A 19,428-nucleotide genomic window follows, 5' to 3' on the forward strand; every position below is an offset into this window, starting at 1 on the left:
AATCACCTTAGTCTTGGTAATACGCAGTGTTTTCAGGTTAGTGTGTGTGTGGTCATGTACCAGTAAAACACACTGGCCCCCGTAATGTTGGATTGTGCAGTTGTGTATTGTGTTTAAGATCCAGTCCTCTTAAATCACCTTAGTCTTGGTAATACGCAGTGTTTTCAGGTTAGTGTGTGTGTGTGGTCATGTACCAGTAAAACACACTGGCCCCCGTAATGTTGGATTGTGCAGTTGTGTATTGTGTTTAAGATCCAGTCCTCTTAAATCACCTTAGTCTTGGTAATACGCAGTGTTTTCAGGTTAGTGTGTGTGTGTGGTCATGTACCAGTAAAACACACTGGCCCCCGTAATGTTGGATTGTGCAGTTGTGTATTGTGTTTAAGATCCAGTCCTCTTAAATCACCTTAGTCTTGGTAATACGCAGTGTTTTCAGGTTAGTGTGTGTGTGGTCATGTACCAGTAAAACACACTGGCCCCCGTAATGTTGGATTGTGCAGTTGTGTATTGTGTTTAAGATCCAGTCCTCTTAAATCACCTTAGTCTTGGTAATACGCAGTGTTTTCAGGTTAGTGTGTGTGTGTGGTCATGTACCAGTAAAACACACTGGCCCCCGTAATGTTGGATTGTGCAGTTGTGTATTGTGTTTAAGATCCAGTCCTCTTAAATCACCTTAGTCTTGGTAATACGCAGTGTTTTCAGGTTAGTGTGTGTGTGTGGTCATGTACCAGTAAAACACACTGGCCCCCGTAATGTTGGATTGTGCAGTTGTGTATTGTGTTTAAGATCCAGTCCTCTTAAATCACCTTAGTCTTGGTAATACACTGTGTTTTCAGGTTAGTGTGTGTGTGTGGTCATGTGCCTGTAAACCACACTGGTCCCTGTAATCCACTGAAATGACATATTTTGTGTATTGTAAAACGAGTGTCCTCATAATACGGTCGGGCCCCAAAAATCACAATTATGTCATAGGCGGGAACATTTCAGGATGGGCGGGAATGTCCTTGTGTACCACCAAAATATCATATTGTCATATTTTCTGTTCTGTTGTGTGTATAGAATATTTGAAGTCAGATTTGTGATCTGCAGATTAAAACAAAATTTTTGATAGTTTTATCATCACTGTAGGGCATTGGGAAAGGGGTGTCCCTTTATACCACCACCATACTGGTTTGGCCATCAAAGTCCTTCTATACCACAAAAACAAGTATGTGTGTGTGTGTGTGTGTGTGTGCGCGTGTGCATCACACACATTGTTTGCCTAAAACAGGGTTATTCAAATCTTGCCCTGGAGGGCCAATGCGCTGCAGAGTTTAGCTCCAACCCTGATCAAACACACCTACCTGTGATTTTCTAATGAACCTGAAGACATTGATTAGCATGTTCAGGTGTGTTTGATCAGGGTTGGAGCTAAACTCTGCAGCGCATTGGCCCTCCAGGGCAAGATTTGAATAACCCTGGCCTAAAACTTTCAGACTGAGGTTGAAGTTCTCTACATTTTTAAAGTATAATTGATATTATTGGCAAATAATTTAAAATGTATGTATATTTCTTATATTGTCATGTGATTTGTTCTCTGTGTGCAGGTCTGAAGTCAGTTCATCATTATGGAGAACAGAGGGAGCAGTGAGAGATCTTCACCTGCAGAACCCAGCTGTGTGACCTCTGACCCCAGCTGTGTGACCTCTGACCCCAGCTGTGTGTCTGTGAAGAGTGACCGATCCATGGGAGAACCTCTTAAATTCAGTGAAGCAGTGACCTCTGACCCCAGCTGTGTGTCTGTGAAGAGGTGAGATATGATCTAGTATTAGAGACAATATAATAAATTTAACAGAACTAATGGAAAAATTGTAAAAGTATCCCAGAATGCAGATCTCTGAGGTGAATATCTCTGTGGAGTTCTGGTGTTTATGGACTGTCATCTGACAGCCGTTCTGGAGATCTTCACCTCAGAGAAGAAAGAACTCACACTTTAAGGGTTTTAGACGCGTGTTTGTGTCTTAATTCATCTTGATTTCTAAAAATGATGAGCTTGTGTGCTTTTCCTGCCTCACAGCAGACCAACAGACAAGGCCAGGACTTTAGATAAATAATACATTATTACATTATAATATTTTTTTTTTTTAACCAAACTCTCATATCCCCTCAGAACACTTTGATTATAGAGCTCGAGTCTGATGGGATCATTCTGTGAATCTTTTTCTAAAGCTTGAAGCCGGTCAGTATTTACTGCCATTATACAGGCGAACACGAGCAGGACATTTATCAACATTTCTCCTTTTGTGGCCTGAAGAAGAAAGAAGATCATAAGCCATTAGAACAACATCAGGTTGAGTAAATAATGACTGGATTCTCATGTTTGGGTGAATTTAACGGGTCCCTTTATCACTTTAACTGCTCTAGTGTAACTTAGAGACAACATTTAATATGAGACTCAGAAACACACTGAACACACAGAGAGATGACTTCGGTTTTTATTTCTGATTTCACCTCAAATCTGTGGACAAACATTCAGTGATGAACTTTGACCCCAATGTCCAGAGATAAGACACTTACTGTCTGACAGAATCTCTGGTGTCAGATTGAGGATGAGGTTTGGGTTTCTTCATCATCTCTTAAAGCTCTTAGTGAGTTTGTTCCTGGTCTCTGTCACCTTGAGCTGCTCGCTGGAGGATTGAAAGACACGCTTTTCCTTTTCTCTGTGTTTTTCTACTTCTCTGTTTTCTGTGAAGCTGCTCTGGATCAATGTGCATTGTGGAAAGTGTTAAACTGATACTGACATGAATGCAATAATTATACAAAAAATACTAGATTGATCTGTTTTGATTTGCTGTATAATTTAAGTTTAAATTGTATTTATATATTTAAATCCTTTATTTTACATAATTTTTTTACCTGTTCTGTTATTTTTTGTCCAGAGACAAAAAACTCCAGAGAGTCAAAGACCGACACAAAACCAGCATGAAGAACAAGTATGAGAGATTATTTGAGGGAATGAAACTCCAGGAGAATGAAGCCCTCCTGAACAGGATCTACACACAGCTCTACATCATAGAGGGAGAGAGAGGAGGAGTGAATGAAGAACATGAGGTTTTACAGATGGAGAAAACAGCCAGAACACAACACTCACAAGACACTCCAATCTACTGCAATGACATCTTTACAGCCTCACCTGAACCAGGACGTGAGGAGAAAGAGCAGATCAAGACTGTTCTTACTAAAGGCATCGCTGGAATCGGAAAAACCGTCTCTGTGCAGAAGTTCATTCTGGACTGGGCCGAGGGAAGAGCCAATCAGGATGTAGATTTCATGTTTGTGCTTCCATTTCGAGAGCTGAACTTGATCCGAGATCATCAGTACAGTCTTCACAGACTTCTGCTGGACTTTCATCCTGAACTTCAAGATCTGGACTCAAGGATTTATGAGGAGTGTAAAGTTGTGTTCATCTTTGATGGTCTGGATGAAAGCAGAATCACACTGAGGTTTTCAGACGCTCAGGAAGTTTCTGGTGTGACTGAGACTTCATCAGTGGATGTGTTGATGTCAAAGGAAGTTTCTGGTGTGACTGAGACTTCATCAGTGGATGTGTTGATATCAAAGCTCATGAAAGGAGAGATGCTTCCCTCGGCTCTCATCTGGATCACCTCCAGACCAGCAGCAGCCAATCAGATCCCCTCCAAATACATCAACCGTCTGACAGAGATTCAGGGATTCAATGAGCCTCAGAAGGAGGAATATTTCAGGAAGAGAATCAGGGACGAGCATCAAGCCAGCAGAATCATCTCACACATCAGAAGAGCAAGAAGCCTCCACATCATGTGCCACATACCCGTCTTCTGCTGGATCTCATCCACTGTGCTTCAGAAGCTCCTGGAAGAAGATCTGAGTGCAGAAATCCCTCAAACTCTGACTGAAATGTACATCCACTTCCTGCTGATTCAGATCAACATGAGGAATCAGAAGTATGAAGAGAGAGATCCAGAGAAACTCCTGCCGTCCAACAGAGAAGTGATTGTGAAACTTGCTGAAGTGGCTTTCAAACAGCTGATGAAGGGCAATGTGATGTTCTATGAGGAGGACCTGAGAGAGAGCGGCATAGACGTCACTGACGCCGCAGTGCATTCTGGGATCTGCACTGAGATCTTTAAGGAGGAATCTGTGATTCATCAGAGGAAAGTCTACAGCTTCATTCATCTGAGCATCCAGGAGTTTCTCGCTGCTTTCTATGAGTTTTACTCTCATGTGATCAAGAACAAGAAACCACTGCATGAATTCAGATCTTACAGACCTGATAAAGACACTCTGTATAATCTACTAACATCAGCAGTAGATGAAGCCCTCAGGAGGAGTGAGAATGGACGGCTGGATCTGTTCCTGCGGTTCCTGCTGGGCGTCTCTCTGGAGTCCAATCAGAGACTCTTAAAGGATCTACTGACACACACAGAGGAAAGCTCAGAGAGCATCAGGAGAATCACACAGTACATTCAACAGAGGATCAAAGATGAGGAGGATGATGGACATGAACTCTCTGCTGATCAGTCCATCAATCTGTTCCTCTGTCTGCTGGAAGTGAAAGATCAGACTCTGTCCAGAGAGATTCAGGAGTTTGTGAAATCAGACAAACACTCAGAGGAGGAACTCTCTCCGTCTCACTGCTCAACAATCGCCTACATGCTTCAGATCTCAGAGGAGCCGCTGGATGAGCTGAACCTCAGGAAATACAACACATCAGCTGAGGGCAGAAGAAGACTGATACCAGCTGTGAGCAACTGCACAAAAGCTCTGTGAGTGTGAATTATTCACTAATGAAGAATCATGTTTAATAATGAATCAGCACCATTTGCTAAATGAGAGGTTTTCTCCTGAATAACAAGCTCAGAGTCTTAAAGGGCTCATGACGTGCCTTCTCATTATTTTAATGTGGAAATGAAGCAGTCAGTCAAGTTAACATTATTTAGGAAATGGATTTACACTCTAATCAAAACTTATAGACAAACACGATAAATGTAACCATTTAAAAGAAAAAAATATGTTTGTTAGAGCTTTTGTAGCAAAGGCGCCGCCATCTTGCAGAACTATAACCTGTGACGTCACGGGGTTGGTTGACGCTGTTGGTAGGGGTGGGCGATATAGCCTCAATTATATCACCATATTTCAAGAATATTTGCCATAATGATATTTATGACGATATAGAAAAACATATATATGGAACAAAGTGTTATTGGTGATTGCAGCAGCAATTATTAGTGCAAACACACACACACACACACACACACACACACACACACACACACTGTCACTCTCATACACACACTGTCACTCTCACACTCACTCTCACACACGTACACACACACACACTCTCTCTCACACACACACACACACACACACACACTCACACATAGCACAAAAACTCTCTCTCACACTCACACACACAACACTCACATACACCGACACACATATACACACACACTCTCTCTCTCACACACACACACACACCTCTCTCTCTCTCTCTCACACACACACACACACACACCACTCACACACAACACAAACACACTCACACACATACACAACACACACACACACTCACACACGCAACACACACTCTCACACACGTACACACACACACTCTCTCTCTCACACACACACACACACACACTCACACATATCACAAACACTCTCTCTCACACTCACACACACAACACTCACATACACAGACACACATATACACACACACTCTCTCTCTCACACACACACACACACACACACACCTCACTCTCTCTCTCACACACACACACACACACACACACACACACACACACACACACACACACACACACACACACACACACACACACCACTCTCTCTCACACACACACACACACACACACACACTCACACACAACACTCACACACAACACTCACACACACACAACACACACGCAACACACACTCACACTCGCATGCACACACTCACACACACTCACACACTCACACTCACACACACTCACACACTCACACACAGAGTGCACACACACACACACACACACACACACACACATGTTGGGTTTTCATGTCTTATGGGGACTTTCCATAGGCGTAATGGTTTTTATACCGTACATACTGTATATTCTATCCCCCTACACTGCCCCTAAACCTACCCATCACACATACACACACACACACACACACACACACACACACACTGCCCCTGCCCCTAAACCTACCCATCACACACACACACACACACACACTGCCCCTGCCCCTAAACCTACCCATCACACTCACACACACACACACACACACTGCCCCTGCCCCTAAACCTACCCATCACACACACACACACACACACACACACACTGCCCCTGTCCCTAAACCTACCCATCACAGGCGACATTCTGCATTTTTACATTTTCAAAAAACATCACTTAGTCTGATTTATAAGATGTTTTCCTCATGGGGACCTAAAAATGTCCCCACACACACACACTCTCTCTCTCTCACACACACTCACACTCACACAGTGTGCACACAGACACACACACACACTCTCTCTCTCTCTCTCTCACACACATTCACACTCACACAGTGTGCACACACAGACACACACACACACACACACACACACACACACACACACACACACACACACACTCTCTCTCTCTCTCTTACACTCACACACACTCACACAGAGTGCACACACACACACACACACACACACACTCCTTCCTTCCGAAGCAAAAGCTTGTTATTTACCCACCCCTTATACAACCATTCAAAATTCCATTATATATTTTTATATATATACTATATCTTCATAGCACAAAAAACAAAATGTTTTGCTTTTTGCAAAATAAAGAAAACAAACATGATGCGCGATCTGCAGCCTCTCTCTCAAAGACATTCATTCAGATAGTCTTCAGAAAAGGTAGCCTGGATGCCAGCCGAATTTAGCCCCGCCCACAAAATGTTTTGCTCGGGCAATTCGGTCTGTACTCGCTCCATAGAGGAGTAATTATGCCCGAACAGAAACTGTTCGGACCAATGAAATTGTCAGGGCGGGCTTTAGGCGATGATTGACAGATGATCAATAGTAACGTAATCATCCACGTCATCGAAGGCTCTTGGGTTGAATTTGCTCTTATCCTAAACGGAGAACTTGTTCGTATATGCATTCACCTTCACTATTTCTCTCAGAAACGATGATCGTGTTGGTAAGTACTCTGTGTATCCTTAAATTATTTTATTACTGGCAAAGATCGTTTACACATCTTTTTCTTGTAACGTTACTTAATCCAGCGTGCGTGCAGACAGGGTTTCCAAGTGTTTTTGCAATGTCGCGCACAATTGCTACTCAAAACTATAGCCCAAAACAATAACTTTCCGGGGGGTTCTCTGGAAAAAAATGGCGTTTGGTTGGCAAAATATGTTACTTTGGCAAGGTTGCCTGCTAAAATTTACATTCCTGGGTTTATATAATCACATAATTGGGGTCGCTTCAACCCGCGGACATGGAGAAAAACACGGACTTGGCAACACAGCGCAGTTGAGTTCCGTTGACATTTGACAACTAACGTTACGCGTCGCTCCGTTGCTCTGATTGGTTGTGGGTCTATCCAATTGAGGTCTTTCCTGGCTCGGTTGAAACACGCCCCATAATCAAAGCTCAATGGAGCGGTACCAGACTCATATTCTGACTAGAATTGAGTATGGCCACGCCAGGCTACAGAAAAGGACCTCTAGCTTAGTGAATACTTGTCTCGCAAACATGAGACATATGTCTAAAGAAACGCTGAAATGTCAGGTTTTAAACAATGTAAACCAAATTGAAAACAAATATGCTGTGTTTATGTAATCTGTGTGAAAAGAGACTGATATCAGTCACCCGCGAGCCACTTCATTATCCACTAATGCGACCACGCCCACACAGAGTGCGCTCTTTCAGATTCAAAACTGACGATCCCGCATCAACGCCCACATTCAATTCAATTCAATTCAAATTTATTTGTATAGCGCTTTTCACAATACACATTGTTTCAAAGCAGCTTCACAGAAAGTGCATTTCATAAATGTACATTGAAAAATGTTAGAAAAGAGAATGTTAAAGAAAAAATGTTAGGATAAGTTAATCAATCATGTATTATTTTAGGCCATAACAACGCTGGCGTTGAGTCGTCTCTTCACAGGCGTCGAGTCGTCTCATCACAGGTGTCGGGGCATCTGAAGTCTCCATCAGAGGCTGGATACAAACTGGAGCTGACGAACTAGTTACCTCGGGACTAGTGTCCCGAGATAACAACAGAAAAGCAGATGGGAAATAATTAGCATAGCTGCTGTTCAGAATATTAATGCTGTTGGTGCGATTTAACTGTAGTATAAAACTTAATTATAATGTGAATGCTTGGCTAAAGAGATGCGTCTTTAATCTAGTTTTAAACTGGGACAGCGTGTCTGAACCTCGAACAATACCCGGAAGACTATTCCAGAGTTTAGGAGCTAAATGTGAAAAAGCCCTCCCTCCTTTAGTGGACTTAGATATCCTAGGAATGACCAGAAGCCTCGAGTTTAGTGATCTTAAAGAGCGCGATGGATTGTAGGGCGATAAAAGATCAGTTAAATACACTGGAGCTAACCCATTTAGGGCTTTATAGGTCAGTAGCAATACTTTGTAATTGATACGGAACTTAATAGGTAACCAGTGTAGGGATGATAAAATTGGTGTTATATGATCATATTTTCTTGACCTAGTAAGCACCCTAGCAGCTGCGTTTTGGACTAACTGCAGTTTGTTTATCGACGATGCAGGACAACCAGCTAATAAAGCATTACAGTAATCTAGTCTCGAGGTCATGAATGCATGAACTAACTTTTCTGCATCAGAAATAGATAGCATGTTACGTAGCTTGGCAATGTTTCTAAGGTGGAAAAATGCCGTTTTTGTAACATATGAAATATGACTTTCGAAAGATAAGTTGCGGTCTAATATAACACCCAGGTCTCTTACTGTAGTGGATAAAGCGACAGGACATCCTTCCAAGTTAAAGTTGTATTGTGAGAGGTTTTGTGGGCAATTTTTTGGACCAATAAGTAACACCTCCGTTTTATCTGAATTTAATAGCAGAAAATTACACGTCATCCAGTGTTTAATATCATCAACACACGCTGTCAGTTTAGATAATTTAGCGTTTTCATCTGGTCGTGATGAAATATATAATTGAGTGTCATCAGCATAACAGTGGAAATTAATTCCATGTTTTCTTATAATATTACCAAGTGGCAGCATATATATTGAGAATAGCAGAGGGCCTAGCACGGATCCTTGCGGCACCCCATAGTCTACTGATGTTATCTTTGATTTTTCCCCATTTAGACAGACAAGATGGTAGCGGTCTGATAAATACGATCTAAACCAGTTTAATGCCTGTCCCTGAACACCAGTGTAATTTTGAAGTCGATCTAATAGTATTTTATGATCTATAGTATCGAACGCAGCACTAAGATCAAGTAGAACTAGTATTGAGATACAGCCTTGGTCAGAAGCTAGAAGTAAATCATTTGTGATTTTAACGAGTGCAGTTTCTGTGCTATGATGCTGCCTGAATCCTGATTGAAATTTTTCATAGATATCATTTTCTTGCAAGAAAGAGCACAATTGAGCGGACACAACTTTTTCTAGTATTTTAGACATGAATGGAAGATTTGATATTGGTCTGTAATTTGCTAGGTTATTATGATCTAATTGTGGCTTCTTAATGAGAGGTTTTATGACTGCCAACTTGAATATTCTTGGAACATGACCTAAAGATAAAGACGAGTTAATAATATTGAGAAGAGGCTCTTCCACTACAGGTAACAACTCTTTCAGTAGTTTAGTGGGTATTGGATCTAATAAACATGTTGTTGGTTTAGATGCAATGATAAGTTTATTTAGCTCTTCCTGTCCTATGGTTGTAAAGCGGTGTAGTAGTTCTTGAGGGGCGATAATTGCGGTTGAATCATAAGACATCATTAATGATTGTACATTTACAATTTTGTTTCTGATGCTTTCTATTTTGTCAGCGAAGAAGTTCATAAAATCATTACTACTAAACTGTAACGGAATATTTTGTTCAGGCGATGCTTGTTTATTTGTTAGTCTAGCCACAGTGTTAAATAAAAACCTTGGGTTATTTTGGTTATTTTCTATTAGTTTGCGGAGATGCTCAGCCCTGGCTGCTTTTAGGGCCTTTTTATAACGTGACATACTTTCTTTCCATGCGATTCTAAAGACCTCTAAATTAGTATGTTTCCATTTACGCTCTAAGTTACGAGTTTCTCTCTTGATAACATGTGTAGCACTGTTGTACCATGGTGCTTTAGTTTTCTCTCTAACCTTTTTTAATCTAATTGGTGCTACAATTTCTAATGTACTAGAGAAAATGGTGCTCATACTGCTAGTCATTTCCTCTAGTTCATCTGTTTGTTTGGGTTCACTGAGCAGCTGAGACAGATCAGGTAAGCTATTTGAGAATCTATCTATAGTGGTTGGAAGGATTGTTCTGCCTGGTCGATAACGTGGCGCAACATGACAGATTTCAGCAGTACGCAGTATGCAAGTTACCATGTAATGGTCAGTGACATCATCACTTTGCGGTATAATATCTATATCGGTTGGGTTGGTTCCATGTGATATAATTAAATCTAGTGTGTGATTAAGACGATGAGTGGGACCAGTGACGTTTTGCTTGACCCCAAAGGAATTTAATAGATCTGTAAACGCAGCCCCTAACGCGTCATTTGTGTTATCTACGTGTATGTTAAAATCTCCAACAATTAATGCTTTATCGACGTTGACCAATAGATCTGAGAGAAAGTCTGCAAACTCTTTTAGGAAAGCAGCATAGGGCCCTGGAGGTCTATATACAGTAGCTAAGGCTAGAGATAATACAGATTTCTTTCTTACATCTAATAGCGTAACATTTAGCACTAGTACTTCAAATGAATTAAACCTGTGACCTGTTTTCTGGGTAACATTAAGAATATCTCTATATATTGTTGCAACACCGCCGCCACGACCAATCAGACGGGGCTCATGCTTATAACACTATCCTGGCGGAGTAGACTCATTTAGACCGACATAATCATTTGGCTTAAGCCAGGTTTCAGTAAGGCAAAGTACATCGAAACTATTATCTGTGACCATTTCATTTACAATAACCGCCTTAGGTGTGAGCGATCTAATGTTTAGAAGACCTAGTTTTAGAAATTGTTTTTGTTCACTAATATTGAGATTTTCTGGTTTAATCACAATTAGATTTTTCCTAGATCCTACAGTAGATTTAATGTTTGACCTCACTAAACGAGGAATAGACACAGTTTCTAAATAATGTTCTACATTGGTACTTATGTCAATTAAGTTAGTACAAAATTGGTTTTGTTCACTAATATTGAGATTTTCTGGTTTAATCACAATTAGATTTTTCCTAGATCTTACAGTAGATGTAATGTTTGACCTCACTAAACGAGGAATAGACACAGTTTCTATATAATGTTCTACACAGTTATGTTCAGACACAGTTTCTATATAATGTTCTACATTGGTACTTATGTCAATTAAGTTAGGACAGCAAATACTGTTATTTGGACTTTGACTTACTAGTCATATGATGGTGTGCAGCGCTCTGGAGATGTTGTCCGACAGAAGAGCCGCTCCGATTCTGCTGGGGTGAAGGCCATCAGGACGGAAGAGCCTAGGTCGCTCCCAAAACAGATTCCAATTATTTACAAAGAGCAGCTTCTGTTCATTACACCATGACATTAACCATTCATTTAGAGCAAATAATCTACTGAACTTTTCATGTCCTAGTCGGTACGTGGGAAGCGGTCCGGACACGATGATCGCTGCTTCAGGCGATGTTCTGCGCACCGTCTCGATCAGGCTCCTGTAGTCCCTCTTCAGAACCTCCGTCTGTCGCAGCCTGGTGTCGTTCGTCCCCGCGTGCAGCACGACAGCTCCGATGCGCTCGTCACCGTTCAGGATCTCGGGAACCTGCGCAGCGACATCGAGAACTCGAGAACACATCAGCTCATACAAACACATCTAGTGAAGCGCTGTAACGTTACTTCAGCTACATCGTTTTGAGACGCTTTTGAGCAGTAATCCTGGATTATTCTCCTCATGAAAAGCTATTCATTTCTAAGAGCAACTGACTGTAAGGCAGGTAAGTTTTTGTTGCCCCTGGCTTGGCGTGCTCAGTTGTGGACACTAAAATTTTTCTACATTTTTCAACTAAATATCCAAATAAATCTAATTATTAAACTAAATTAACCATATAAACTAAATTACTGATCTAAAGCCCACACTGTCACTGTATGATAATTGAAATGAACTGATGACATCACCGTTTTCTCCAGAATGGCTATACGGCTGAATAAAATTATGTTGCATTATTTTCCTGTTTAACACTGTAAAGCTGCTTTGAAACAATCTGCATTGTTAAAAGTGCTATATAAATAAGGTTGACTTGAATATTATATTGTTGTTTGAATATTATAGCCTAATGGTATTTTTTTTATTTAAAGGGGTGGTAAAACACATTCTTTTGAAGGCTTGATTGTGTTTGTGGGGTGCACTGTAACATGTGTTCATGCTTCGTTTTTTAAAAAAATGCATTATTTTTCATATATTTGACCTTTATTCTACACTGCTCTGTCCCTCCTTGTAAAATGGTCTGATGCTTTCCGGGTTGTATGAAGCCAGTCCCTCAAAAATACGCGATGGGCTCAGATTGGTTAGCTGGCCCAGTGTGTTCTGATTCGCTAACCGCCTAGTGCACGCTTGTCAGAAACGTCACGCCCCTTACCTTTACCGGTAGACTGTGCTTTGGTCAGTATTAGAAACAATGGCGTCAATAAAACCAATCTGAGCCCGAATCAGACCCAGAACATTTTAGTGAAGATGATCGAGCAGAACCTGTTCAGTCCTCAAGAGTAAAGACAGCGGATCTATAGTGATCGCTACTGAATGGCACTTTTGTATTTTTATTATTTTGTACGATTATAGCCAAATATCTGTGGCAAGAACTATTAACCCAAAACGAACACAAAACACTGGCTTTACTAGTAGCCAAATCAAACACAGAACCATGTTTAGCATGCCTGTAGATAAACAATACATAAAAGCTCTAATCAAAGAATCATTTACACTAATGCCAAGTTCGCTGTTGAGATTTTAACGTTAGTGTTTGTAACGTTAGGTGTTCGTCAGATAACGTTAAGTATGAATGAGCATTTAACAGACTGGTTTGCAGAACAGCGTTGTCATCTGTTTACTTCCTTGCTACAACGTACAGTTAACCTATTACAGGAAAACACATCTACGAAAAATAAATCAGACTTACAGGTTGTGGCCCGTAAACAGCTTCTGTTTGTAAATCCAGCTTTCAGGACAAGCCAAGGTGCAAATCTGGCATTGAACTCTCGAAGTTTGTGGATGTTTTCCTCCGTGAAATGTGCAGCGCGTGCGTCGTGCATCCACACACTGGCAGTGTTTGTCTCGCGCACCTGACGTTGTGCAAATCCCACATTGAACTTGCGAAGATTGTGCATGTTTTCCTCCGTGAAATGTGCAGCGGGAGGCGCGCCCGTCGTGCATTCACACTGAACCGCTCATGAATTGCAACGGATGAATATTGTCCATTATGTCATATTTTCCAGTCTTCTCCTCCGACCCCTGTCTGTCTCGTGCTTTATGATGGGCAGCATATATCTGAGACATGTTCCCCTCTGTCTTAAACACATGCATATAACATGCTGTATGTTAAACGCCCATCCCCAGACCTGCAATCTGGATGAAAATAACAGTGTTTCGTCGGCATTGCAGCAACACCACTCCTGCCTGTAGCCTACCACTATACCACAACAACAGCGATACAAAATGGCCTCACCCCCCCCCTTATTTAATATTCACGGAGGAGGGGTTTATGTAAATATTGAGGCTGGTGATGTCACCAACCCTGGAAGAATGTGTGTAGTCGCCTACTGGCCGTTTGCTGTAGTCCTTAGAAATGGATTTCTTTAAAAGCAAATATCTCCCTTTGCTTTAAACTTTGAACGTTGTAACTTTGCAGATGTTGTTTATGCTCAAGCAGCAACATTACACGCTTGCTAAAGTTAGAATTGTGAAATTGTGGTTTACCACCCCTTTAAAATCAAAGTTTGTCAGAAATGATTCTGGAGTTTTGTTTTGTAGAAAGGGAATTGCTTTCTTTAAAGTGAATTTTGTTCAGAATAATTTGTATCTTAATTTGAATTATTTATTATTATTATTTTTTTAGCATGAGACTACTTTCAAAAACAAAATAGTACAAAAATGTTTTTTAAAAATGCTCTTCTTAGTCATTTTTGTCTTGTTTCTAGTCTAAATATTTAAACATTCTTAAATCAAGATGCATTTACTAGATAAGGACAATTTCAACTAAATAAGAAGAGCATCTTTTTGCTCTCTCAGTCAGAAGCTCATTTATTATTCAGCTCATTATGTGGGCTATTATGTTCTTTTGTCATCTCAGGTGAGATTCCAGCATTATTCATTAGCTATCACGCCTCCTCGCATACAGGCTTTGTGAATAAAAACTGTCTTACAAATTGTAAATTAATATATTGTTTTATGTGAATGAGTAGGCTCAATGATTCTCACATCAGTTTGAAGCAAAAACTCTAGGCAATAACAGCCATTGGTCAAAAGTCTTGTGAACACATATCTATTGTGTGTTTTGAGGCCTTAATTTTAAAACATTTTTTAGGGATTTTAAAAAAAACATTGCATAAACATTTTTCTCTCAAAACATACAAGCATGTACATACATGTTGCTCACATATTATGGTAGCCCAGTTTGTGCTGAAAAAAGTGTAATTACACTTTGCCATTAATGTGTTTATAAGCAACTGAAAAAAGCACATGTAAGAGCATGTCAAAACTTCTAAAGGGCCCCAAAACAGCTCAGACTCCTAGGGGTTAAACTAAAGAGACATTTGAGGTTTGTATGAAAGACCTCTGCGCTTTTGTCGAGTTTAATGTTTCATATATAATATAATATAAATAATATAAATGGCAATGCTTATTTATCAAATTGTTGTCATTCACGGTTTACTGCTACACCAAAAATCTAGTGCTGTTTCCTTGTGTTGACACCATAGACAAGCTGCAGGCCATTTGAAGTTCATCCCTGGGCCAGACTTTTGGACACACTTGTCATTCTATAACTCGTAAAACATTCAAATGTCCAGAGAGTCTTGCTGAGTTTTTTTTGACACATTCATGATCATTACTTTTGCTGGTGTTCTGTGACAAGGTTTATGCATGCACTTGATTGCCTAATTTATATTTATATTTTAAGGCTCATTATTATGGTTTAGTATTTATTTAGAATCCAGAACAATGACGAAAATAATGAAAAATAATGACGAACGAACAACAAGGAAGAACAAAAAATGAACATACAGTAAGCATAGTATATACAAGCAAGACCTTGTTGTTAGTCACCAGTTTTACTAGTTACCAATGTTACGACAACACAACATTGGTGTCATTCTATAACTCGTAAAACATTCAAATGTCCAGACAGTCTTGCTGTTTTTTCTTCAAAGTGGTAGCCCATAGAACCGTATGGTAAAAAGTTGTGAAATTTGGCACACTCATAGAGGACAGTCTGAAAAGTCACCATAGCAAATTTGGAGTCTCTAACTCAATCCCTCTAGCGCCACCATCAGTCCAAAATTTTACTCATGTTTATGCTAATAACTTTTGAACCATAAGGGCTAGAAACACAATTCTTTTTTCCTCTGATTCCTTGGCTCAAGACGACTCGATTGCACCATATGACGTCATTTTCCGTCATAAAAATTAAAAAATTTCAATAAATCAATAAAAAATTTTTTTTTTAATTTTCCGAAAAACCTACTTTTACAAACTTGTCCTAGACGGTTCATCCGATTTGCACGAAAATTTAACCAGATCATCTTCAGACCATGCTGACAAAAAATCTTGCAAATCAAGTTGATTCGTCAAATCATTTGCGATAAACGCGCAAACAAATTTTACGTAGCGGTTGCAAAAACACACTTAAGGCAATATCTCCGCAACGCTTTATCGTATTCAAACCAAACTTGGTACATGTCATCACAAGCATGACTTGAGGCAACATACAGCGTTTCGGCGCAGCGCCACCTACTGGTCCGGAGATACGAAAAATGGCTATTTTTGCTTATAACTTCTGAACTGTTTGTCCAAAAATCATAAAGAGTGATCTCGTTACATTCAGGACGGCATGCCGAGTCGTCTGATATTCAATTTTACCACATCGGCCTTTTTGGCTGTCGGCCATTTTGAATTATGTGCTAAAATGCTGTACAAGGAGTGCAGAATTATTAGGCACGTTGATTTTCTGATCATATTTTTTTTCCAGGCACATTTGATCAATTCCAAACCACAGTAATCCTAATAACTACTATTGATTTAGTATTTAATAATGTATAAGTGATATATAATTGTTCATGAAGGCTGGAAATGAAAAACACCTTATATTCAGGTGTGCAGAATTATTAGACATGTTTTCTTTTACAGATAAATTGAGCCAAAAAAGAGATTTAACTCAGACTGAAAAGTCAAAAAGTATTAAATGCCCATGAGAAGGATGCAATACTAATGCAATACTAGACATTGCAGTTAAGGCATGACCATTGGACAGTGAAATGCTTGTTGGGTCAGCAGGATCTGACAAAAACAGGTGGTGAAGAAAAGACACCTGTTAACTGCAAAAGAATTAAGAATTAAGGTGAAGAATTAAGGGTGAAACCATCAGGAACCCTTTAGTCTCCAGCGCCACCATTTTCCAAAGCTGCTACCTGGAGTCTCCAGAAGTGCAAGGTGTCAGGATCTCAGAGACTTCAGTTAAAGGTAAATAATCCTAAAAAATGACCCCCACTAGATAAGAATCACAAGCTGAAGTGTTGTAAAATACATGAAGAAGGTTTTTTTATAGGCTTTATGGACAGATAGGTTGAGAGTGACCCTTGAAGGACCAGCACCACATCCTCTAGTACCACTGTTTGAAGAATTCATCTTCCAGAATCTGGCAGTACGTTTTGGGAGTTAATTTTTAGTCCATCTCTGCAAAACGGACTTCAGGATGGACTAAAATGAACTCCCAAAACGTACTGCCAGATATTTTATGTATTTTATGAACACATGAACGGATTGTTACGAAACTCGGTTTGGGTCATCAACACGGTGCCCTGAATGAGCCCAAGAAGTTTCGAAACAGCGCCACCTAGTGGAGAATTTTTTTTTTCAAATGCTTATAACTTTAGGTGAGATTGACTTATTTTCATGAGAGTAACTTTTTTTGTCTCCTGAATCCTCGCCGAGTCCAACGATACCAGACTTGCCAGGTTTCGGCGTATTATTTGTGCAGCGTTGTAATTTAGCACTTTAAAAACATTAGCTGATATCTTCGAAACCGCTAGTCCGATCGAGACGAAACCAGCATCAGAAGTTCGGAAACATAGGTCAATAGTTAAACGCTAATGCCCAAATGTCAAAATATTGATAGTAAGGGGGTGTAAAATCCAATCAAAGTCAGGTGTCCCCTACTGCTGATTGGCTCACTGTCTTTCCTCCACCATCATGAGTGGACATGCCCCCTACTGCTGATTGGCTCACTGTCTCTCCTCCACCATCATGAGTGGACATGCCCCCTACTGATGATTGGCTCACTCTCTCTCCTCCCCCATCATGAGTGGACATGCCCCCTACTGCTGATTGGCTCACTGTCTCTCCTCCACCATCATGAGTGGACATGCCCCTTGCTGATGATTGGCTCACTCTCTTTCCTCCACCATCATGAGTGGACATGCCCCCTGCTGATAATTGGCTACAAGTGTGTTATGGTGCTTTGTCCGATCCACTTTCAACAGTGTTTCTCAAAAATCACTTACTGCAACTTTAATGAACATGAATGATAAAATGATTGAATTCCATGCTCAGTTGTTCATCATTCATCTTTCATCCAGGCTAGAATGTTAAAATATTTTGTTCCAGGTTCCTGAGTACAGACAACTGGCAACTTCCTTTACACTCATTGTTATTTCATTATTGTTTTAATGTTATATTATTTCATCTTTTATAGTCTTGCTGGCTGTAATCTCACTGATCATTGCTGTGAGAGTTTGTCATCAGATCTTCAATCCTCAAACTGTGTCCTGAGAGAGCTGGACCTGAGTAACAATGACCTGCAGGATTCAAGAACGAAGCTGCTCTCTGATGGGCTGAAGAGTCCAAACTGTCATCTGCAGATACTGAGGTATTTAAGAACATATAAAATATAATTTACAGTCTGCCGGTCATAATGTTGGTGTGTGTTTGTAGATGATCTGACTGTTGATGTGTGTGTTCTGCTCTCTTTCAGTCTTACTCACTGTAATCTCACTGATCATTGCTGTGAGAGTTTGTCATCAGCTCTTCAATCCGCAAACTGTGCCCTGAGAGAGCTGGACCTGAGTAACAATGACCTGCAGGATTCAGGCGTGAAGCTGCTCTCTGATGGGTTGAAGAGTCCAAACTGTCATCTGCAGATACTGAGGTATTTAAGAACATATAAAATATAATTTACAGTCTGCCGGTCATAATGTTGGTGTCTGTTTGTAGATGATCTGACTGTTGATGTGTGTTTTCTGCTCTCTTTCAGTCATTATTTTTGACATGATAATCATAATTGAATTGAGCCATGAGACCAGTGCAGATTCACACACCTATTAAGCACACATACACTGGGGGTGTGCAATATTGAAAAAAATAATACCTCAATATTTTCTGGGTTTTTGTTGATGAACTATAATTGTATGATATTTTACTGAGTGTGTGTTTTTTGGTCTGGTATCTTGTCTGGTTTAGAACTGTCATGGAGAGCTGACTCCCAAAGATGTTCATGTTCTTCATATTCTGTGCATTGGTCTATCGCAGCAGTGACAGAAATAATCTTTTCCATTAAGTGACAATATTTGACCCCTTAAATAAATTTCCAGAGGCATTTATACCTTTACAGCGTTTCTAACCTTATTAGAAGTGTGCATCTTGTATGAATTTTTTTTTTTATTTAATCAATAAATTCAAGTAGAGTAAGAAGATGGAGCATATCATGTATAGATATGCTTTCAGTTAAAACAGCTCAAACATGCATTTTAGTCAGGGACTAAATTAAGCCTCGTCTGTGAAACTGGGGTAAAGATTTTAATATATTTTATAATGTAATAGTTTCACAATTAATCTATGAATTAATGTAGAAACAACATAAAGGCAGTATATTTAAATACTTAGTATATTTAATGGCATATTTTTATGAATGAAGGCCATTATCACTGATACTAATATTGCAACTGATGTCTCTGTGA

The 19,428-nt window shown here is 40.0% G+C and overlaps 2 protein-coding genes across 2 annotated transcripts in view; both read left to right on the plus strand.

Moving 5' to 3' along the window:
- The window catches only part of LOC307134791 (NACHT, LRR and PYD domains-containing protein 3-like), a gene marked incomplete at its 3' end in the record, with an annotated part of 177,276 nt that overhangs the window by 68,712 nt on the left and 89,136 nt on the right, over positions 1-19,428 (plus strand). The gene's annotated exons all lie outside the window — the stretch shown is intronic.
- LOC307135129 (NLR family CARD domain-containing protein 3-like) overlaps positions 1-19,428 on the plus strand; it is a 52,308-nt gene that overhangs the window by 14,736 nt on the left and 18,144 nt on the right. Inside the window, exons 2-5 of the mRNA XM_079831325.1 lie at positions 1,587-1,789; positions 2,919-4,784; positions 18,168-18,341; positions 18,447-18,620. Coding sequence (XP_079687451.1) covers positions 1,608-1,789; positions 2,919-4,784; positions 18,168-18,341; positions 18,447-18,620 — 2,396 coding nt within the window. The 5' untranslated portion in view covers positions 1,587-1,607. The remainder of the gene's footprint in view (positions 1-1,586; positions 1,790-2,918; positions 4,785-18,167; positions 18,342-18,446; positions 18,621-19,428) is intronic.

The sequence above is a fragment of the Gobio gobio genome (genome assembly GCF_949357685.1).
Source record: "Gobio gobio genome assembly, chromosome: 12".
Taxonomy (NCBI): domain Eukaryota; kingdom Metazoa; phylum Chordata; class Actinopteri; order Cypriniformes; family Gobionidae; genus Gobio; species Gobio gobio.